The 23,724-nt window shown below is 52.7% G+C and overlaps 1 protein-coding gene across 2 annotated transcripts; it reads right to left on the reverse strand.

Annotated features, from left to right (window-relative positions):
* Positions 1-271: 271 nt before the first annotated feature.
* Positions 272-18,914, reverse strand: TMEM200B (transmembrane protein 200B). Of its 2 annotated transcripts, none has more exons than XM_033080989.2 (2): positions 18,754-18,914; positions 272-4,871 (listed from the first exon to the last, which is right to left on the reverse strand). In XM_033080989.2, exon 2 carries the CDS (start codon positions 4,846-4,848, stop codon positions 3,547-3,549), a length of 1,302 nt encoding a protein of 433 aa, XP_032936880.1. In that variant the 5' UTR covers positions 4,849-4,871; positions 18,754-18,914; the 3' UTR covers positions 272-3,546. The 2 variants fall into 2 exon arrangements, with proteins under 2 accessions (XP_032936880.1, XP_032936879.1); XM_033080988.1 differs by lacking the exon at positions 18,754-18,914 and adding an exon at positions 11,879-11,923.
* Between the last annotated feature and the right edge of the window lie 4,810 nt (positions 18,915-23,724).

Raw genomic sequence — 23,724 nt, forward strand, 5'->3', positions numbered from 1 at the left:
ACACCCCCAAACCCACCAAAAAAAAAAAAAAGCAGCAACTACTCCCAAACCCACCCCAGATCCAGCCCCATTCCAGCTCCCCTGATTACCAGGAAGCACTATAAGAGGTACCTTTGGCTCTGTGCTGGCTCACTAATGAAGAGAGGTATTTTGTATATACATAGTATATATATATATATATATATATATACAGTATATGTGTATACTCTTGCCCCCTTTTTTTTTTTTTTTTTTTTTTAATAAAGCAACAGAAATCAGCCCCTGCCAAAAGGGTGCAGGGTGTTACAGACCCGGAGAGCACACCCATCACACTACTCCTCCTCAGCCACGGAGGGCAAAAGCCAGTACAGGTCAGTACAGGTCACATCGCCCCCCTCCCCGACACCTCGCCAAGAGATTCATGGGCCGGGATCTCACTCCTGGCTGTACTGTAAGTGCGCGCTGGGAGAGGAGCCCTCGCCTTCCCGCATGCCACAAATCTTAAGGAAGGGCTCTCCGGCCAAGAAGATTCATGGCTGTCACTGCCCCAATGCAGGGAGAGAAGGAGGAGGAGAAGTGAAGGAAGAAGATGAGAAAGAGCTGCAAGCCAGCCAAGGGCTGAACAGCATCAGAAGTGATTGTCCCCAGCTCTGATTGTTGTGCTTCGCAGGGACAGAGGTGTCCCAGCAGCAAATCTGGAGACTCACTGGCACTACTGGAGTGTCCCTGGGCATGAGACCCTCTTACAGCCACTGGCAGGATCTGCACCTCGCCAGGGCACATCTCCCACACACAGCCTATGGTAGTGGTTCCCTCAATCCATTTTCCACATTTTATCCATTTTTGTCCCAAACAAATCTGCCCTGTAGCCATGTACCAGCGGAATGAGAGGTCACTTGGTGGTGGGGGACAACTGCAATTGCTCTTGGTCTCTCCAGCCTCCATCCTCTGGTCCAAGGGATCCCAGGGGTCCTTGTCAGCCTGGACACGCTGGTACTGGGGACAATCCCCCAATTTTCTTTGCTGGTGTTTTTTATGAAATCCCCCTTCTGTTGGTAGGAATCTCATCCTGTAGTGGCCACCTCCTGGGGAGGGATTCCCTGGGGGTTGACAACAGCTCAATATTTAGTCCATTGTGTATCCAGCCTGTTCCTGAGCAGGACAGAAGGTACCACCAAGCACTGCCCTTCACAGGCTGTGCAGCATGAGGTCTTCAGTGCAGTGCAGTGTGAGGGCTTCCAGGATTGTTCCACTTCACAGTCAAGCAGACAATAGAGGGATCCATCCAGGGTGTATATTTTTATATTCTCTTTTAATTTCTGTTTCTAACCCAGCCTCATCCCTGCCTGGTTCATTCCCAGACACTATAAGGACAGTATACATGGCATACATCCACTGAAACCAGCACGGCTAACATCCCACAAATAGTCTGGGAACAGTGTCCACAGGTGGAACTGAAGGTGAGGGATGCACAGATGCTCCTCTCCCTGGAGAAGGCACAGGGTTTCTCACTCTGCCAGATTAATTAAATCAAGCTGCTTTGCATTTTGAAATAATCCCTATGTGACTCAGAAATGCTTCCCCTGGAGGATGCTGCTGAGCTGGGAAGGATAGGGCAGGAGGACAATGCTGGTGGCAGGCATATTGGTCCAGGCAGGTTCCCCTGTGATCCAGCCATTTCCCACGGTTAGACTGAGCCTCAGCCAGAAAATGAAGGCGAAAAATTAAAACAAGCACCCCCGGTAGCTTCTTGTGCAGCTCCTTGTGACATTTTGGACTCCAATTTCTTGCTGCCAGTTCCCAAAGCATGGCCCAGGGCCCAGCATCAGCTCTGGCTGCAGCTGGTTAAGCCCAAGTAAAAAGTTATTTTTGGACAAAAACAACCTTCTGGCACTTCCCCTGGGATGCTGCGCCCAGGCAGACCCTGATGGTGACTTTTTCTTGTTGCTGTTTTTGCATTGAATCAGTGCCTAAATAATGTTGAGATTAAGCAACCAAATAAATAGATGAGCTTGGGCTGGTATCACTCCCAGAGAATCCTTTGGGCTGCAACTGGCTCCCAGCCACAGCTGTTGGTCCCATCGCTGTTCCCTCCACTGGGGGAAGCTGTACCCAAGCTCGCAGGGAGGGTATTGGAAACAGAGACAGCTTTTCCCTGTAAAGCAAACCCTCCCCCTCCCCTCCAAAACACTGTGGGGGACTGCTTTTCAGGAGAAGAGGGGGCTGGGGTAGAAAAGGCAATTTCCAATGATTTTGCTGGGATGTTTAAACTGGAGAAGGGTGTTGTTCCCAAAGTTTGCAAGGTCTGACACTCTGTGTTCACTTCAGACCAGAGAGTGAGAAGCAGAAACAGGAATACACCCACCCTCCCAAACATTCCATACAGATAAAAGAGATATCAGCCATCCCAAAAGGCCCTGGTTTTGGGAAGGCAAGAGGCAAAGATCCCATCTAGGCTGCCACAGCCATTTTGAAGCCTCCTGAGTTGCTGGGGAGCAGAGCTGTCTTCATCCTATTGCTCCAATCCATCCTTCCACAGCCCCTGGCATCCCAGGGTTCCTCCAGCCCAAGACAGAGCTGGAGGGAGTAAGAAGGGATGGGATGAACCCCCACGCCCCTTTTCTCCAGGAATCCATCCCAGTGCTGAGGCTGCCTCTCTGGCCTCATCCCACACAGCTCTGGTTCTGCATCCAACAGGCACCAAGTACCAGAATGGCACCAAACAGGACCTTGCAAAACCAGCACCAACACTCTCCCACCTCTCCATCCCTTCACATCCCTCCTCCCACCACCTGCATCCTTCATCCCACCAAAAACCAGCACAAACAAACCCAGATCCACAGAGAGGCTCTTTCAATTGCTTCACCCCAGGTGAGCAGCACCTTGCTCACTGCTGGCAACTCCCTGGACACCTTCTACATCCCTTCTCTCCATAAAAATCCCAAACCTTGCACTTATCACCTCATCCTGTGAATGTTGAGCAGCTGGTTCTGGAGCATTGCTTCTCCAGTGGAGCCTGGGTGGGGGCACAAGGTCTCACAGACTCTGGATCGACTGCCACAGGTGCTGCCCCTCCCAAGCATCCCACAGGCAACAGGAGGAGGCAAGGCAGGACCACATGGCATCCAGATAATATTTAATAGTCCTGTTGGGCCTATGTGCTCTAGCCAAACAAATTTTCTGGTGGGTTGAGGCTGGACAAGGGGACACCACCCCCCAAAACATCTCCCCACCCCAATCCTGCTGAAATAAAGTGCTGTGGGAGCTGGTGGGGCTTCACCTGCCCCCACGTCTCCACCCCACAATTTGTGTGGGGTCTCAAAGCGAGGACTCCTCTGGAAAAGCCACCAGGAGAAGGGCTTGTAAGGCCAAGGACATCCACCAGGAAGGACATCCCACCCTAGGTGAGTCCCCAGCCAGGAACGGAGGGTCAGGATCTTCCTCTTGGCATTGGCTTAAAAACTGCCACCCCCAAACCCCTCCTGGATGTGGGGTTTTGGGGTCAGTGGTGGGTGCTGGGGGCCAGGACGAGGGACTGGGATGTTACACCCAGAGGTGTAGGAGACATCAGACCCGTGTGCCTTGTTCCACTCCCACCACCCAGGAGGTGGGTCGGTGCTCACCCTGGCTTGGGGGCTCACTGGGCTCCAGCAGCTGGTCCGAGGACTCGCCAGTACTTTCCAGTTTGGCATAGCCCACAAGGCTGACATGGTCCAGCCGAGGCCAGCTCCGGTTCTTACGGTCCTTGATGGGGGCCAGCAGCAGCACCCCTGTCCGGCCAAGGTCCAGGGATTTGGAATGTCCCGGGGTGTGGAGGTGCACATCAGGGCTGAGCTCCACCAGCGGCTCTGCGCCAGGACGCCTGTCATCCATGTTGATGACAACACGGCCACCATCACCACCAGCACCAGCACCATCCTGGCCGCAGGGCATGGTGCTGTCACCAACGGCAAGTGGAGCCTGGGAGATGTGTGGTGTTTTGAGGGGATGCTCAGCAGGGCCCTTCCCTGCCCCCCCACCAGTCCCCCGTGCTGCCCCATCCAGCAAACAGTTGTTGAGCTTGATGATGGGCAGTGCCAAGGCCCCCACAGCCGAAGACAGAAGGGACTCGGCTCCAGGGCGGCACGGGAGGCTCAGGCTGACCTCGGTGGAGCGGAGGCTGTGGACAGAGGCCGCAGGGGAAGCTGCCGGGTGCTGCAGGAACTCGGCCATGGTGTGGAGCCGGTTGGGGCCGTAGCAGTCAGACAACTTGCTGCTGGGTGTGGGGCAGGGCTGGCAGGACAGGTCCACCTGGTAACAGCCCTCTACACACTCAGCGTTGGCCTTGGGGAAGGGCTGTCTGTCCCCACACTGGCAGTGCCTGTCTTCAGGGCCAGTCCCCTCAGGCAGCCCCACTGTCAGGCCGTAGAGTCCCTTCTGCATCAGCTGCCGGGTCTCCATGTCCCTGTTCTCGTAGAGCATTGTGTTGGCGCAGATGAAAATGAAGAGCCCAATGCCCATGATGACAGGGCCAATCAGCTTCAGCTTCTCGCTGTGGGGCATGTGGCGCCCGGCTGCCACCTCCCTCCTCATGTCCCCCACCGTGCTGGTGTTCCCTGTGCTGGCCCCAGTGCCCCCATGGCCCCGGTGAGGCCAGTAGCCCACCACAGCAATGGTCATGCCCACCAGGACCACTGAGATGCCCACCATGACAAAGGCTCCCGCTGGCGAGCGCATGCGGAGTTGCCCTTTCAGCGGGGGCTCTGTCGGGGGCTTGTGCCGCAGGCGGCGGCCCCGGTGCCGCGGGGGGGCAGGGGGCACTGGCACCTTGGGCCCCCCCTGCTCTGGATCCCGCATGGGCCCCTTGGACTTGGCGCTCTCCGCAGTCATCGTTTCTGGCTCAGCCACAATTCCTGCACAATGGGAGAAGAAAAAGTGGGCATCACTGGGGGTCTTTGTGCCCGGGATGATGGAGCATGGGCACTATAGGGACACTGGGAGCATGGGGATTCCAGGAGCACAAGGACACTGAGCCCACAGGTTACCAGTGGGATGGAGGGTACAGAGACACTGGGAGCACGGGGATGTCAGGAACACAAGAACACCCAGCCCACAGGTTACACCAAGCAGGGACCAGGAGCTTTGCTGTGCCCCATTGCTCCCCTCGTTCCTCAGGTCACTTCTATCTCCCCACTCAGGACTGAAGGGCTGAGGAATCCCTTCCAAGCACACTCCCAAAGGCCCCAAACTCTCCCTCTAAACCCCTGAGCTGTGTAGGAAGTGAGGACAGCTGGGACCCTGCTGTGCCACACCCAGCACAGAGCCATCACTGGTATCACAGCCTAAGGGACCTGTCCTGGGTCACCCAGTCCCGCGACACTGGAAGAAGGTGCCGCTCCCCTGTCTGCCACAACAGCAGTAAGGGAAGCGGCTATTTATTCATCTGCTGGGGAAACTGAGGCACCTGGAAACCCAAATGAAAGGTCTGACACAGTCGCATCACTCAGAGCCCTGTGAGTGATGATCCAAGCAGGACCTAAAAGCCTAAACCAACATCAAGCCATCTCATCAGACAGCAGGAGCCACCAACCCATGGAGAGTTTAAGCTAAAATAGGTGTTTTCCCCAATTTTCTGCTGCCTCCTATTTCCTCTGACCTGCTCAGTGCATCCTCAGGATCCTACCCACACACGCACCAACATAAAACTCCCCATCTATGGATTTACAGGAATTTACAGTGCATAGTATGTTATTTTATCCAGAACTTTATTTCCTAGATGAGCAAAAAATGTGTGGAAGCTGCTGCCCAACACAGCAGGTGACCAGCTTGGCAGGAAGCATCTGCTGGGCTGGCACCATTGTGCCTGGGATAAGTGGAACCCCGGGAAACTGAAACAGACCAAAAGTCCCAGACCAAAAACATCTTTAAAAAAATACGAGTAAGTTCATGCCGACAGGAATCCGTGTCCTCACAGTGCAGCACTGCATGCCCAGCCGCGCCTGGCAGTGGGGCTGGGGCAGGATGAGGTGCTCGTGCATTCTTGTGTCTCCTGGCTCTTCCAGCATGGGAATGCTGCCCAGGCCACTCCCAAAGGAAGACCCCAAAGGGGATGTGAGCAGGAAGAACTGCAGGGTGACCCTCAGCCAAGGGATGCTGTGGGAGGGAGCTTGTCATCCCACCGCATCTTAAACTATCAAGAAAAGCATTTGGACAAAAGATACTGGAATCAAGAATATTCAGCAAATCAAATCCAGAAACTAAACCCAAGGAGAGCCCTGCAGGAGGAGAGGGGTGACCACTCCAGTTTTACTCCCCAGGATGAATGAAGTGCTGAGAGCCAGTGAGCAGCATCCAAACAGCAGAAAAATACCACTTTTTTTTTTCCAGTTAATCATCTTAAGATGTTATTAGCATCAGAGGGAAGGAATTAAAGATATGAGTTCCAGGATGACAGCTTGTTCCTGGCACAAGGCTGCCAAGCTGTGACAACTCGAGTAAGGAAGATTTAAAGGGGAAAAAAAAAAGTCCCAAACGAACCAGACCAAACCCCAGGCCACTACTAAGTGGGGTGTTAAGGTTTTCTGAAAAATAAGTTGATAATCCCACATGGCAAAGGGAGAAACATAATTAACCCAAAGTAATGTTCATCCTGAAAAATGAGGCTTTAAATATTTTGGTATTAAAGGGGAACAACTGGACACTTGAACACATCCCAAAGACTGTAAGCTTTTTGCCTCCAAATGCCCTCATTTAGGTTATGTCTCAATTTTCTCTAATTGCCATCTTAGCTTCAAGATCTCTTAATTTTTATAGCAAACCCTTTAAATGCCTTGCTGGTTACTTAGGGATTAAAAATGATCCCCTACACTGCAAGATAAAGCCCTCAGACAGTGAGTGGGGAGAGCATAACTCCCACAGCTCATGACTCCAAACTCACACTGAACACACACCAGGCACCCTCTATTTTATTCTGGAGCCTCAGACATGTTGCTTTAACCCCAGTTCCTCTAACCTCTAACCCACCCAGTGGAATCAAGACCAGTATCCATAGGGACCAGGAGCATCCCTGATGTCCCACCTATGGCGACAGAGAGCATCCCATGGGGACAACAAGCTGGGGTCCTGCCTGTGAGGACCATGCACATCCCCTGGATCCCATCCAGGTGACGTTCACATGGTCTGCACCAGGCTGCTCTTGCTACACTTTTGGACTGGATACAGGCTGGGGGTCATCTCAGGCTGCTTGGGAAAGGGTGTAGTAGGATGAGAGGTGCCCACCCACCTCACATCCACAGTGTCCAGACCATGCTGGGGCTGAAACAATCCCCTTCCCACCTCCCTCCCTTTTACCTGGGCACAGAGATGGAGGTGCTGGCAGGAGGGACAGGCAGATGCCACCAATCTGGCTGCAGGCAGGGAATCCCCTCTGTGTCCCTGGCCAGTATTACTGCCCAGAGTGCCTGTCCCATATCTCCCCATTGTCGTGTTCTGAACTTGGAGCATTTCCTTGCTCATTGCTGGGGCTGGTTGTTCCCAGAGTTCAAAATCATTATTTTTATTAATAGAATCCCCAAGGTTATATAACCCTTTTAGAAAAAAGAAATATTTAAAAAAATACAAAACCCAGCACTGCCATCCCCTCCTGCACCCCGCAGCTGCCGACACTCCCGCAAATGGATTAATCCATTCCACAATTCCATAAATTCCCACGTTAGAGCAGCAGGGTCAGACACAGTGCAGGAATGGGGCTCCTGGGGGTGCTGCTGGGGCACGGGGACAGCCAGGTCCTGTGCTGGGGACAGGCAGTGGCTTGGCATTCCTGGTCACCTCTGGCCAGTCCAGAGATATTTGTGGCTCACCAGGACCATCTCTGAGGTTTCAATTCTGGTGGGAAAGAATGACAGAGTGGAATGACAGTATGGAACTGTAAATGTCGTTCCAGAGTGGGATGGGCGCTGCTTCACTGCCAGGTTAAGCTCCCAATCCCTGCAATAAGCCTGACATTAAAATAAACCCAAATATTTCTCTAATCCCCCCCGTCACGAAGGCACATTGCTGGCTCCACCCTCCCACCTCAATCCTTTCCTGCCGCCTTTGCAGACTGATGCTCCTAAAATTTGACACTAAATCCCAATGCATCTGACAGCAGCAGAGCTGGGTGGTGGTAAAGCAGAACTGCGAATCTCACATCCCCTGGGTGTCCCTGGGATGCTCTGCCCCTGCCATGACCATACTGTCAGCTTGAATCTGCAGCATCAAAGGCTATCAAAAAGCATAAATGGCCTCCAAATCTCCCTCTGGATGAGGGATGAGGGGCTGTACTGGTGTCTGGAAGTGCCACTCCAGTCTTGTGCCACAGGAGGTGCCACCCAGCTCAGTGATGGGCTGGAGATGCAGAAATGCCATATGGAAAAGGGCCAAGTGCAGGCAGCTCTGAGGGCCTTGCCCTCGAAGGTTTAACCCTATTGCCTGTTATCCTTCCAGGAGCTTTTAATTTTCCTTGGCTCACACGAGGAAAGGGCTTCACTACAGGACAGTGTCCTCCACACAGAAGGGAATTGAAACCCAGCATCTCCCTAGGGAGAGTGCTCCCATTGCTGCCATGCTCCATCCCAGGCTGGACTGCCCATCTGTGGGGCTTGATCCCATTCTGCACCCAGGATCCCACCCTGGATACAGGCTCCCATCCTGTGGGTGCTGTGCAGGGCGTCACCCCGGAGCTGGCAGAGGAGTAGCCCCAGATGTAATGAGCACCCAAGAAATGCCCAACAAAGAGAAAACACCTCTGTTTCCCTTTTCCTAAAGTACTGTGACTTTAAAGATGCTCTCTTGATTTTGGGAATAAACTGGTTTTGCAATTTGCTGCTGAATCAGCCAGCAAAGCCTGCAGTGTGTTTAAAGGCCACAGTGATGGGCAAGACCCCAAATCAGCAAGCACAGCCCAGCCCCCTCTGCCTCATACAAGCCCTTGGGAGCCTGTGACATCCAAGCCTGTGGTGGCTGAGCTACCCTAAATCCCCCTCTACAAAGAAAGGGGACCCAGGAATCCAAGACCTTCCGGGTATGAGGCTGTGTTGAGCTGCTGGAGCCCCCTCAGCTCTCCCACCCACCGGGAAGGTACGGAGAACGGGAATGACACTCTGTGCTGAGATGTGATGCTTAAAAATAACTCCTTTTCAGCCCAACCTCCAACGCCGCCCCCAGCACGGGGCAGGAGGGGACCTGCTCCTTCCCCATCCCACGTCCCATCGTGGCTGCAGGAGACCGAAGGCAAGGCCAGCAGGGGAACAGCAGTGATCCCAGTGCACGGTGCATCCCTCATGCTGGATACCTGGTTTGGTCTGAGCCCTCATATCCCCAACTGTGCAGCACCTCCTCCTTTCCTAGTTTTCTAAGTTCACTTCAAGTTCCCTCCTTGGCTACACATAAAGGTCTCCAGAGAGAGGGAACATGAGAAAAATCTGCCAGATATTTCCAGGGGTCTCCCATCTGGAGCAAACCTTGCCATCACTCCAGCACCCACTGGCAGCTCCCAGTCCAGAGCCTCCCCCAGGCTCATTCCCAAGGAATAAAACGTTCCTGTGTGCAACTGACACAAGCATGTTCCCAATGCAGTGACAAAATCCGTGGCTCCAGCTCGGGACACCCATTAATCAACCATAATTAATTAAGTTCCCTCATAGAGACTTCAACATAAACTGAGTAACGCTAATTACCACAGCATGGGAAGATTATCCCCTTCCCAGCAGGTCCTGGACTGGGAGTCTCACTAGGGTTGTGACAGATTTTCACCTTTGCTGCAGCACGGAAGACCCCAGGAGTGACAACCTGAAATTCAGAAGTGCCCTTTATTCCTCTCTCCCCAGCAGCAGACCTTGGTTTTCACAGGTGAAGGATGGGATGGAGGAGGGGTTAACACAAAACAAGGTCCTATCAACAGGGGCATCACCCCCACCATCAGGTCACACATCAGATCACACATCTCAGAGAGCAGTCAGGAGCCACCAAGGCCACTACCATCATTTGGAATATGATCCAGGGAAAGATGGTGCTGGGGTGATTTGGGGACACATGGGTCTCTCCCTCTGCTTTCCATCCTGTGCTTGAAGCAAGAGGATCCTGATGGGCAAATGGGATGTGAGGAGTGGAAGTCATCAGTTTCACCAGCTCCATTCACCTTGACTTCTCCGAACTCCTCCCTGCTCTTAAAAAACGGGGCCATGCTCTAAACCTCTCTACCCCTCAGGCAAAAGAAAGTGTGTGGAAACATCCCACTGATTACTAATCAGAGCTTGCCTTACCCAGATTTGCTCTGCTAATTAGACTAATCTCCACGGCTGGGAAATGAGCCACAGTCACCCATGGTGAGAAGCTCATGCAACTTGGAGTTGCTTAACTTGGATGATGCTTAGCTCTGATATGTCAGACCCCTGCGACGGGATCGGGATTGTAATTCCCGGCTGCTTCTGACAGGCCATTGTTTAAGGAGACAATGAAAATCTGCAAATTTGGTGTTTCTCCCCCAAGCCAATGCCGAAATCAGGACATCTGCATTGCTCAACTTTTTTGATAGGAACCAGATGCAAATAATTAATAAATCCAAATTCAAGATAATGCAGACATCTAAATTTAAATGGAGACAAATGGCAGCTCTTTGCTCACTTGGAGGAGGGGGAGGAGTAAGGGGCTCAGGGAGATTTCCTGGGAGAATTCCTGCCTCTGGAAAGTGGTATGTGGCAGGGTACCCAAGAATGCAGGCTGCTGCCAAGCACCTTGCAAATCCTCGGCCAAGAGAAAAGCAAGGAGAGTAGAAGAAAAATCCATAGGCTGGAATTTCCAGGGAATTAGGACCAAACACTTTCTGAATTTGGCACCTTCCCTGCTGCTCCTTCAAAAAATCCCGGCCAGAATGGAGGGTGGGGAAGGGAGGGAGGGAGGGATAGAGCCCAGGGGCTGCCTCCCCACTCCCAGGCATGGCCCAAGTTATCTAGGGGGTACAGACACACAGATCCCATCTCCTGCTCCACAGGCCCGCATCCCACTCGGCCTGCAAGCAAGGAAGTTCCCAGTTGTACTCCCAGCTGGCATCACTCTTACCTCCAACTTTCTAACCCCCATCTGCCCTTCTCTTTACCCTGCAAGACATATCTCGCTGATTTCATGAGCAAGGATCCAAACCCACCTAGGGCTGAAAACAGAGCCATGGGTCTGGCTGCAGTCACTGACCTCTCCATACCACAAAGCTGATCCCCTTGCGCACACAGGTCCACTCGATCCCAAACTTCATAATAATGGATATTATTATGGGATAATTTCCACCCCGTTTCTCTCGAGCGTCTACATCAAACCCTGCGTGGAGATAAGCTGCATAGCTACTCCTTGCCCCAATCCTCTGCCAGGAGCCTCGGGAATTGCAAAAAGTGCTGGGATTAGGCAGTTCCGCTCAGGTCCTGGGTTTTGGCTGTGTGAAGATGTGTGTGTCTCTGTGCGGGCTTGCACAGGAGTGTGTGTGCACATCTGTGCACAGCTGGGTGTGCCTGCGATGTGTACGTGTGGTGAATGTCCGTGTGCGTGTCCAGGTGTCCCTGCGTGTGCTCGCTGTCTGAGGGAGCAGATTTTTATCTGTGGGTACACCGTGCCCGTGCGTGCCTGATGCCCCTCAGTGCGCAGTGCCTGTGGGTACCCGTGGGTGCTCCGTGCCTGCCCGTGGGTGCCCGGTGCCTGCCCATGGGTACCCGAGGGTGCTCCGTGCCTGCCCGTGGGTGCCCGGTGCCTGCCCATGGGTACCCGGGGGTGCTCAGTGCCCGGTGCGCATCCCCGTCCGGACTCTGTGTGCCCGACGTGGATGTGGATGTGTACGGCCGGTGCCGCGTGTCCGTGTCCGTATCCCCCCCCGCCATCCCCCCGTCCCCGCACTCACCGGCGGCCGCCGAGCCGTGCGCCTCCCGCCGGGGCCGGTGCCCCGTGGGCGGCGGGCGCTGGGCTCCGCCACCGCGGCCGGGGCCATGGAGCGGCAGGAGGCAGCGGGGCGCTGGGATCCCCGCTCCCGGATCCCTGCTCCCCGCTCGCCGCCGCCGGGACGTCTGGGTGCGGGCGGGGGGGCGGCGGGTTCCGCCCGGCCCCGGGTCCCGCCCCGGCCCCGCGGGGGGCGGAGCGCGGCGAGATCGGGAAGCGGGGACGCGGACGGGACGGGACCGGACCCTCCTGTGCCGCTCTCGGTCCGGGCTCTGGCGGGGCCGGGGGCCGCTTCCCGGGCGTGGGAAAGTTGCGATCGCGGTGCGGGATCTGTGGGATTTGGGATTTCCCCGGCTCCGAGCGGGGCCGGCAGCGGCGGGGGATGGAAGGGGCCGGGCTGGGATCCTTCCTCCGCCCCGCTCGCGGGTCTCCTCGCCCTGCGGCGACCCCAGGCCCCCCCGCAAGATGGCAGGATGGGCCCTGCCGCGCCGGGGGATGCTCCAGTGCAAGGTGTCCGTGCCCACGCCGGGGGAAGGATGAAACTGAATGGTCTTTAAGGACCCTTCCCAGCCAAACTATTCCATCATTTTCTGATCCTATGAAATACTCAGAGCGCAGAGACTCTTCTCCATGCCTCCAGCAAAGCCCACCTCAGCTCCCTAGCCTGCAGTGCACCAGAAGATCCCAGTTCTCCAAGCCAGGCCAGCCTGCACTGGGGCTGGGGCTGCAGTGGATCCCCCCATTCAGCACACAGAGTTCAGCAGTTGGGGTGAAGCATTATCCCACGTCAATCCTGGCAGTTGGAGGCGTTTGCTGTAGCCCCCCAGACGATGCTAATGCAGGTTCCAGAGACACTTTCTCCTCCAGGCAGGCGCAGAGCAAGGACCCTCTGCAAGGAGTTGCTCAGAGTGCAGGGCTTTGTTTCCCCTCCTCTGGCAAACTTGACAAAGACACAACAGATCTATCAGCCCCAGGGATTATGGCACAGCACCCCCATTCTGCATCCTCATCCCTCATCTCCATCCCCACATGCTCCAATTTCCTCCTCCCTGTGCCCACATCCTCATCCCTACAGGGCAATGAGCAGAACCTCACGGCTGTAACCAGGGACACATCCCGACACACTGAAGCTGCCAATCCAAGCCTTCACCAGCACATTTCCTCCCCAGCACCACACCCAAGTGCGGCGGGGACTCCACTTCATCTCACCCAGAGGCCCAGATGTTCTGCAGCCAGAGGCTCTTTCTCAGCCTTTAATTAAAAGTGTGCCAAGGTCACGTTCCCCAGATCTCCGCTTCCCCTAAGATGCTACAAAACAACTCAGCAATTCCCTGTGTGACTTTGCCACTGACATCCCACAATCCAGAAGCAGATCCGGGATCCAGCTGTATGTCTCTATAGCACAGAGCACTTCTTGGGAAAGGTTTTTAGGGATAAAACTTAACAATGAGGTGCAGGACCAAGTTCCTCACCTGTCTCTGGTAGGGAGCATCATCCAGAGGGTTGATGATGAGGGAAATAAATCCCTGATTCTGGGGGAATTCTGCACAGGGTCAGTTCTTTGCCTCCTTGCTGGGCTCAATTAAGACAATTTCCGTAAATCTTTGGAGTTTCTTAAGGGAAGGGATCTGTGGGTCCAAGTTGCCAGCTGCATTTCTGGAGTGGAATGATGCCTCACTCATCCAAACCTTCCAGACAAAGGAACACCACTGCACAGGGAAGCAACATATTAAAGGTTTCCCTTTGCCACCACTGGAACCCATCTGGGCATGATCTAGAAAAAATTAATGCTTTTGAGAAAAATTTGATTTCTATTCAGAGGCTGTACCTGTGCCAGGCAGTGCTGGCCAAAGAGCTGGAGAGGGAAGTGGTCTGAGCTCAGTGCTGGCAGCTTTTGGAGCAGGGGTTGATGGTTTGGCAGCATGGGCAGGGCAGGGGACTGGCAGCATGGGGCTGGCCATGCTCCAGCAGTGCCACTCCCTGCACACTCTCTGTCTCTACAGCAGTTTTCCGGTTGCAGGTCACCAGTGATGAGCTGAGTGGGCTGGTATCCCTCAGGGGTCAATGTTTAATGTGGGGAGAGATGCTGGAGGCAGGACTGGCAGAGAGGGAAACTGCCTGTGGTTCCCCGGGGTTTAAGTGGGAATGTGCAGGGCAGGAAGAGCTCAGCCTGGATTTTCCACCCTTCCTGAGATGGAAGCTGCTGGGATGGGGATGTGGGTTCCTCCTGTGTCCTTGCAGACAGTGGGACCACCTCTCTCCAGAGGAGCAGAGGGGTGAAAAGAAGAACCCACTGGGGACAAAAGTGACATCAGGGAGAGAAGATGGGGCTCAGGGAGGAGGTTTTGGAGAAGAGCCTGTGGCAGGACAGAAGACATGCAGGACCAAAAGCTCAGAGCATTTTCCCTATGGGAGAGGGTGACAGTGGTGACTCTTACAGACATCTGGGATGGGGAAGAACAACAAAAAACAATATGAAAAACAACCAACTTCACTGTCTCTCTTTAAAGAGAGAAAAAATGGATCTCATGATAAGTCGGCACCTCCTCTTGATTTTAAGGGAGGGAGGGAACCTGAATCCTTATTTGAAGCTCTGGTAATCCTGGCAAAGCCTCCTCTGCTCTCTGCTGCTTTGGCCGGGGACTGAGTCTGGGCAGCAGGGACCATGTGGATGGAGGAAGAAGGACTAGGCAGGGAGTGATCACAGCCAGGATCTGAGATCAGAGAAAAGGAATGTTGTTATGGAGAGGCTGAGAGCTCAGGGTGGGGATGACTCATGCTGGAGAACATACAGCTGTTGGAGCGGGATTTGGCACTGGTTCGTGGGGCTGAGGAGCCTTCCCCATTATCAGAGAGGGGAAAGAGGCGCCTCCATGATGGCTCCAACCTGGCAGAGGCAGCTGTCAACCTGTGCTGGAGCTGATGGGCAGAGAATGCTGCCTGCTGAAGCAGGGTCATGGCCTGGAGAGGTATTTTGGGCAGGAGAGAGGGCTCAGTAGTGAGAGCTGCTCTGGCTGAGGGATGTGTATCCTGAGCGCTAGGACTCCTCTGCTCTCCAGGATGCTGCATTGGGAAAGGAGAGTCAGAGCAATGGGGCTGGAATGGGGATGGACAGGTCAGATGTGAAGGACAAGGCATGAAGCAGACATTCCTCCCTTACCTAGTGACAGGGGAAACCAAAGCATGAGCAGAGCTAGGGCTCCATCTCCATGCAGAGATATGCTCCCTGTGGGCTCCTTGGCCCATGATCATGCTCTTCTTGTGCTGGGAGAGGTGGATTGGGCCTAGAAGTGATTTCTGCCTGAGGAGTCAGACCACCATCCCTCCTGGGCTGCTGGCAGCTGATGCTTGTAGGGCATCAGAGCTTCCATCCAACTTCCATCCAGTGGAAGATGCTGCAGCAGCTTCCCCAGATTTCACAAGGCTGCCACAGGGATAAGGGTGGAAAACAGTCCCCCATATCCAGTGGAGCCAGGGCAGGCAGAGAAGGAGATTTGGGCAAGGCATTAGGAGCAGAAGGGTGAGCCAGCACCTTCCCAAAGTTGCTTTCAGAGAGATGTTTTTTGTATGATGCCTGGAAATAACCACAGCACCAGATTCCTGGTGCCGTGGGCTAAAAGCTCTAAAGGCTGCTTCAGAGGTGGCCCCATTACAGGGGTAAGTGAAACGACTGTAAATACAAACAGACTTGTAATTAATCATGCTCTGTAAATGTGAAGTCATTATCTGTACATCCCTGGAAAAGTAATTATCTCCAGCTTTTCAGTAAGAACTTGGAAAAGCCTAAAGAGTTGAGTTCTGGAAATGTCATCCATCTCCATGTAGAAGAAAAGCTGCATATTTTCACATGTTAATGCAAGTTAATCGAATGTGCAAAATGAGTGAGTTCTAATATGTCTCCAAAGCTGTATGTTAAATGCCTCTTCTTTTCCCAGGGATTTATGAAAGTGTTTTGCAAACTTTTCCGGTATTGGACACATCCTGTGGTGCTGTTTTATTTTCTAGCCAGTGGACGTAAGATGGGATCTGATTTACAGATCTGTCCTCCACTGCCATGTAAAGCAATCCCTCTTTGCCTGACTGGGCTCATGACTGCAGAGTTCCATGTAATGAATTCCTCTTTCCAAACAAAAAAATAAAACCCAACTGAAGGGAACATCAAGTCGACCACTTCTAGCCAAAGCATAGCTCTGTGAAGTTTTATGCAACTGAAAGTCCACAGAAACACATCCATGCTCGACCGAAAATATCTGGGAAGATGACATTGCCTGCTGCATTTACATTCCTGATGCTCCAGCAGCCACTTGGGGAGAGGAAGAGCAAGAGGAGGAGGAGTAAAAGAAGGAGGAGGAGCAGGAAGGAAGAGACTGCAGACCTGGGGGCAGGACTTGCCAGAAAATATTGGGCCATTGCATTTCCAGCTTGGACAGTACAGTGTTAGCACAGGCCAGGCAGGAGATCTGCACTGAAGTGGGTTCAATGTCAGCCCATGTCTGTAACACACTCTGTGAGCAGAGAGCTGCAGGGAAAGTGCTCGATCTTGTCTATACATACCCAGCACTTCAGTGGGTGGCTCGAACTGGGGTCAGTGCAGCCAGAATGAATTTTTAGCAGCCAGAAGCATTCAGGAGAGGGGCTTTTGCTCTGCTTTTGCTCTGGAGAAGCTGCATCTGGTTAGCACTTGCTTTTCTTGGTCATAAAAAGGATCAAGATCCAGCTTTTGATGGGAAGTGTGGACTGTCTTGAAGGATTATCCCAAAATGCACCAAAAGGCTCATCCTTCTATCTCTTCACCAGCTTTCAGAGAGTTTTTGCATCAAAGTGTTTTGGTTTGTCATTTCAGTTATATCCTAAATTACTAAGCATTAATGCTTGCTAATGTTGAAGTAACAGAAATAAAAGCTGAAGTACTGAAGGGATGAGATATTTTACAGAAATGCAATATTCTGAGATTACCTTTTCATTTCAAAATGAGCCATAATATTTCCAGCTCCACATGCCTCTTGTGGGGGAGGTAATTTGGATTTTCAACCTTTTGTGCCTTGCCAGAGCAGGCAGGGAAAGATTTGAGACAGGCTGGGCTCTTACTGGCAGCAGCTGTGTGGCTTAAGGCAGAAGCTGAGGGATCTTCCTGATGTCTCATCCTACAGGAGAAATCCCATGGGAATCCAATGAACCCATCCAGGCCAAATTTGAACACTCACCAAGGGAAATCCATTTTAGATCCTGTTTAATCAAATTGCTGAACTTGTCACTGCAGGAGCTCAGGAACAAGCTCGGAAGGGGCAAAGTCCAGTTGAGGGGAAAGAGCATCATCAGCTAACCAACATGGTCAATGGGATGATGGGATGACATCTACACTGCAGAAGCCCTCAAGGCATTGTCACTCTGAAGGGATGGAGCACACCAGGGAAGCACTGTCCTCCATCCATCCCTGACCCATGTCAGGATCCACATCCCAAAACCCTCCAATTCCTTGTTCCCTCCCTTCTTAAATCACACTCTCATTAGCACCAGGCCTTCATTAGCAGCTTGCAGAGGGAAGGTGCTGTCCCCTGCTCCAAGCCTGAGGGAGGTGAAACCACAGGGTCTGGCAGTGTCTCTGCTCCTCATTCCCACAGTGGGACATGGAGCCATTCTGTACAAAAGCCCCTTCTCAAAATGTTTCAGTATCCGCTTTGGTGATGCAGGAGCTGAGCATCCCCACACAAGGAAAACTGTGCGACTCAGGTGCTTGGACACCCATAAGACAAAAATTCACAGGCTGAGGACACATCTTGGGTCAGAACATTAAATGGCCGTTACTAGCAATTCAGATACCTGAGCCCAGTGTTGCCAGATTGCGGTGAATACCCTCACTGAAATGGTGTCTCTTGCTGTGCCTGAGCACCAGCTCTTCCAGCAGCCCCAGAGAAGGCTCCAGTTCTGCTACCAAGCCGCCAAAGGATTAGTCAATTTTAAAAAACCAAACCCAAACCAGAATAAAAACATCACCCAGTGCAACATCCACAGCCTTTTCTTGTGCTTTAAATTTGGCTACTGAGGTCAGGCAGGAGCAGGAGGAGCGTCTGCAGTGCCTCAGCATGAATACATTTATCTGCTCCTCGGCCCATCATCTGCATCTTAACATCTCTGGAACGTTATTGCATTTATCCATGTCCCTGTTTTAAATAACATCCAGGGAGCCAAAACCTCAGGAGGGGGGAGGACTTGGGTGAGATCCCCTGGAAAGGCAGACCAGGCCAATCTCAGCCACAAAGCTTTCTGTTTCATCCCAGGATACAAACTCACCCTCTGCAGCCCTTTCCTTGACAGATTTGGATCCCCCCACCCACATCACCTCACAGACATGGAGCCAATGCACACTAGATCTTCTCCCACTTTCTGGAGCATGCAGAATGCTCCCCCACAGCAGGGCAGCCCCCGAGGCTTTCAGGGGATCTCAGCCCTATAGCACCAGAATCCCAGCATGATCCCCACAGATCCTTTCCCCCCTGTTCCCCAGACCAGAAGCAGGGCTGGAGATGCACCCTGGTCATGTTTAAGGTGATGCTGGCAAAATTAAGCTTTTGGAGCAGGGGTGATGGGTTTGGAGATATGAGACCCAAAATGCACGAACTCCCAGGCATTAAACAGCAGCTTTCAGAGAACTCATTTCCCTCTGCTCAGCTCTGACATGGGGGTTTATCTTGGACAAATGGTCTTCTCTCCCTTGGGAACGTCCTGGAAACCTCCCACACAGTGGATTGAGATGTGCTGACCTCACTGAAATCCATGGGGCTTATATAGGGCTGGGATTCATCCAAAGGACACATTTCTACCCAAAGGGCACTTTCCTACCTGAAGCAAGCTGGAACTGAGCCTGTTTGCCATATGGTGCAGCCAGGAGTAGATGGGAGGAAGGCTATGGAGAGCTTCCACAATTTCATCTTTGCAATTTCTTCTCTAAAGTGGAAGAAGAAATGGAGTAGCTGGGAGGAAGGCTGTGGAGAGCTTCCACAATTTCATCTTTGAAATTTCTTCTCTAAAAGTGGAAGAAGAAATGGAGAGGAGACATTTGCAGACATCCTTCTCCTTCCCTGCTGGAAAGATGGGTTGAGGATGGAAACTCACCACACCAGTTACTTCCAGGATATTATTTGGCCTCCAGCACCTCGTTGTGCTTGACCTTCCCAGGTCACCGAGAGGCTTCATAGACAGAGAGCAAGAAGAGCTATTAATGCTAATGGGTGGGAAGTGGCCATGAATAAATCAGCAGCATCTTTCCAGCCATCAAAGCCTGAAACTCTCCTGTATGGGGTGAAGAGCAGGTGGGAGGCAGGGTGATGCATGTTTGGTTTATGACAGGGGTTATCCAATGTCATTACCTACCAACCCAAGAGATTTGGCCCCACAGATCCTCACCCTGCTGCCATGAGGGGATTTTGGACCTCATCCCCCAGCCCTGAACAGAAATCCCCTCCCAAAGCCACTCCTGAGCATCATGGAGCGAAGCCTTTCCCTTTGGAACAGCTCTGGGCTGGATCTGTGCAGGGGTTTCACACTTCCCTGCTCTTTTTTTGCCACAGATAAGAGACGAGATGTGGACAAGCACCACCAGCCCAATATCTCCCTAACTCGAGACATGATTCTACCTCCAGCCATCCAGCCTGGCCCTGGTAATCCCAAATCCCAGGCATTAGACATTTAATCTTACATTTTATAATTTCTCCTCTTGCCAGAGGGTCTGAAATTAAAAGGGAAGAAGGGAAGAGCTGAGCTCCTGTGAATTTAATTGGTTCTGGCTGGTGGATAAGAAGAAAGGAGGGAAACACAGCAGTTTCTTCTGCTGGCTTTCCCTGGTGTTTCCTGAGCAGCTGTAACTATTCCGGAAGAGGGGAAGAGATGCAGGACTGGGGAGGGAGGGAACAATTGCCCCCTCCCAGGACAGAAGAGGAGCTCATGTTTCTGTCTCAGCTGGCCCCGGGCATGTGGAGCTGAGCCAGCGGCCTCGGCTGCACCCCATAGATATCATTTTCCATGATGCAAACTGGGAGGGGGGAGAGAGGCTGAGGCAGGGCACGGATGAGGCAGCGGTTTGGTGCCTTTGATGTCCTCTCCTGTCATGTAGAAAAGTTGGAGGCATCTCCCCTGCCCTGGACTAGTGCTGGGGAGGGTCCCACTCGGGCTGTAAGCGGAGCTGGACGCTGAGCACTGCAACCAGGAGTGGGATGGACTGGGGACAGAGCCAGAGGGGATAGGGAACAATGAGCTGGGGGCCAGGGATTCCCATTTCCAAGCACCGGGAGCTGACAGGAGACGATTTGGCTGTGGTTCCCAGAGGGTACATGGTGCAGGTCACAGCTCCTTTTGCTAATGCCCTGTGTGTTCTGGGATATAAAAATTCCTGTTTCCATTCCCTCCCCTCAGCCTGTAACACATTTTTGGGACATCTCAGTTTTTCATCCCAGAAGTTTCAGAGCAGGATACTGAGCTATTAATGCAGGATAGTGCAACATCTTACTTGTCATCCCTGGATCCTGCTGATGCAAATCAAAAAGTGTGTTGCCCTAGTTAATAAAAGGACTTTTTAAATTACTATTGGCAGAACAGATAATTTTTAATTGCAACCCTCATCCCGCAGATGAAGTGAGGGACTGTGATCTCAATTTAAATAACTACAGGTATATGTCATATATATGGATATATTTTATATATATAGCAATGGATTATGTTCTAGATGAAAATAAGCAGATCCTCAGCTGACTGCAAATGAGAAATAAGCCCAAATGGTTAAGCTGTAACCCCACTTTTCCATACTTATCAGGAAAAAAGCAGGATGTAGGAGTTCTAGTATCCCACAACAATGACTATTGGCTGGGGAAGGTCAGTGGGAATCACGAGCTGGGATGCTGTAAGATTTCCCCACTGCCAGCCTGTGGGAGCTACTGGGAGAAGATGAGTTTTGGAAAAGCCTCACATACTTAAAGAATAATGCAACTTGCCAGGCACTTAATGCAGCTAGATAAATGGAACTGCCAGTTGAAACTCAGCCAGGAGAAACTGCCTGAGGCAGAGGCTCTGGGGACAGGGATGAACTTGGGGATAAGGCAGGACATTTCTGGAACTGACATTGTGAGGTCCTTCCTTGTGTGGGCATACAGAGGCTTTGGAAACAGAGCAAGATGGGGAGGTGGGATCTCCCTGTGGTGCTGGGTGGGATCCCCAGCCAGGCTGGAGAAGTGAAGGCTCCAGGAGACTTGAGAGTCCCTTTCTCCAAGAGAGCTGAAGAGGGACTTTGTGCAAGGGCCTGGAGGCACAAGACAAAGTATAATGACTTCCTACTGCCAGAGAGCAGGCATAGGTGGAACACTGGAAGGAATCCTTCCCTCTGAGGGTAGTGAGATCCTGGCACAGGTTGCCTAGAGAAGTTGTGGCTGTCCCATCCCTGGAAGGGTTCAAGGCCAGGTTGAATGAGGCTTGGTCAGGGACCTCCCTGCCCACAGCACAAGGGTGGAATGGGAAGGGCTTTTATGGTCTCTTCCAAGATAAATCATTTTGGAATTCTGTGATCTGATCTAGGGAGATGGCTTAAATCAGGGAAATCACAGAATTGTTCAGGTTGGAAAAACCTCCTGGGACCATCAAGTCCTAATCCTAACCATTCCCCAGCACTGCCAAGGCCACCAGTGACCATGTCCCCAAGTGACACATCTGCACATGTCTTAAATCCTTCCAGGGATGGGGAATCCACCACTGCCCTAGGCAGCCTGTGCCTGGGCTGAATCACCCTTCTCATGAAGAAATATTCCTAATATCCATCCTGAGCCTCCCCTGGCCCAGCCTGAGGCCGTTCCCTCTCCTCCTGTCCCTGTTCCCTGGGAGCAGAGCCTGAGCCTCCCGGCTGTTCCCTTCTGTCAGGGAGTTGTGCAAAGCCAGAAAGGCGCCCCTGAGCCTCCTTTTCTCCAGGCTGAGCCCCTTTTCCAGCTCCCTCAGCTGCTCCTCATCAGACTTGTGCTGCAAATACTCCACAAGGTGCTCAAGAGACATCCTGGTGTCCCCAGCACCACCCTGGGCACTGGGGATGGGGCACAAAGCCAGTGGCGTCAGGAGGATTCATTTCCCGACACCAGCAACACCCCCAGTGTGTGAACATCCCCCAGATGGCCGCTCTGTAGGGAAAAAGGGCTCACAAAGAACGTTCTGCAGCTTAAAGTGATCGTGAGACCCAGGCTGTGCCCGCTGCCGGCCAAGCATCCAACGCGCCGTGCTCCATATGGCAGCGATTACCGCTGGCAAGCAGAGCCCTTTGCACCGTGAACACACACGCAGACACAGACACACACAAACAGAGACACAGACACACAGAGACACACACACACACAGACATAGAACACACACAGAGACACAGACACACACAGATACACACACACACAGAGACACAGACACACACATACAGAGACACACACACACACACACAGAGACACAGACACACAGAGACACAGACACACACAGAGACACACACACACAGACAGACACACACAGACATAGAACACACACAGAGACACAGACAGACACACACATGCACAGACATACATACACACACACACGGAGACACACACACAGAGACATAGAACACACACAGAGACAGACACACACACAGAGACACACACAGACACACAGACACACACAGACACACAGACACAGACACACACACACAGACAGACAGACACACACAGACAGACACACACAGACACACACACAGACACACACACAGACACACACACATGCACAGACATACATACACACACACGGAGACACACACACAGAGACATAGACACACACACAGACACACACACAGACACACAGACGCACAGACACACACAGACACACACACAGACACAGACACACACACACAGACACACGCACAGACACACACAGAGACATAGACACACACACAGAGAGACATAGAACACACATAGACACACACACAGACACACATGTAGAGACAGAACACACACGCAGACACACACACTGCAGAGACACAGACACACACACACAGAGACATAGAAAACACACACACACACACACACGCAGAAACACAGATACAGACACAGACACAGACACACAGACACACAGACACACACAGAGAGAGACACAGACATACACACAGAGCTCCCCCCGAAGCCCCCTGACCCTCTTGGTGCAAAACCAACCCCACATTGGAACGAGCCCCGAGTGAAGCAAGCGCGCCTGCCCCGCAGGCCTGCCTGAGTGGGCTTTGCACCAAAGGAGCCCGTCATGGACAGAGGGTGGCTCAGACTTTCCTGCCCTGTCCTGTGCTTCGGCTCTTGGGGAGAAACATCCAAAAGTTGCCACTCCAGACCCCGCGAGCAGGCACTTTGAGCTCCTGCTGGCTCAGCACAGGTTTGGAGGGGGTGGCTGAGCGCACAGGCATTTATGAGCGAAGCCAGTAATGCTGTTTGCAATTAAACAGCCCAGCTCTTTCCAAAGCAAGACTGCTTCTCGCCCCTGAACCTCAGCAAGCTTCAAAGCCCTCGGCTGGGAGTTCCTTGGCACTGGGTGAGTTTTCACCCCTCCTCTCCAACAGGTCTCTGGAAAGGACTCACTGATGGCACGGAGCAGAGCTGAGGAGGCTGGATGCTGGATGGAATTCCGGAGGGGAAACCACACCAGTTACCACGTTGTGCTCAGAAGTTGTGGGAACACCAAGCCTCCCATAGCCCATCCCAATCCACACTCTGCAACTGTAGTTGCAGTGAGTCACTGCAGCCCGGTGCCCCAGCGCTGCTCCCAGGATGGCCACAGCTG

Source organism: Catharus ustulatus, chromosome 26 (genome assembly GCF_009819885.2).
Source record: "Catharus ustulatus isolate bCatUst1 chromosome 26, bCatUst1.pri.v2, whole genome shotgun sequence".
In the NCBI taxonomy this organism is placed as follows: domain Eukaryota; kingdom Metazoa; phylum Chordata; class Aves; order Passeriformes; family Turdidae; genus Catharus; species Catharus ustulatus.

Coding starts and splice junctions, on each gene's coding strand:
- TMEM200B (XM_033080989.2), bottom strand. CDS start 4,848: ATGACTGCGGAGAGCGCCAAGTCCAAGGGGCCCATGCGGGATCCAGAG.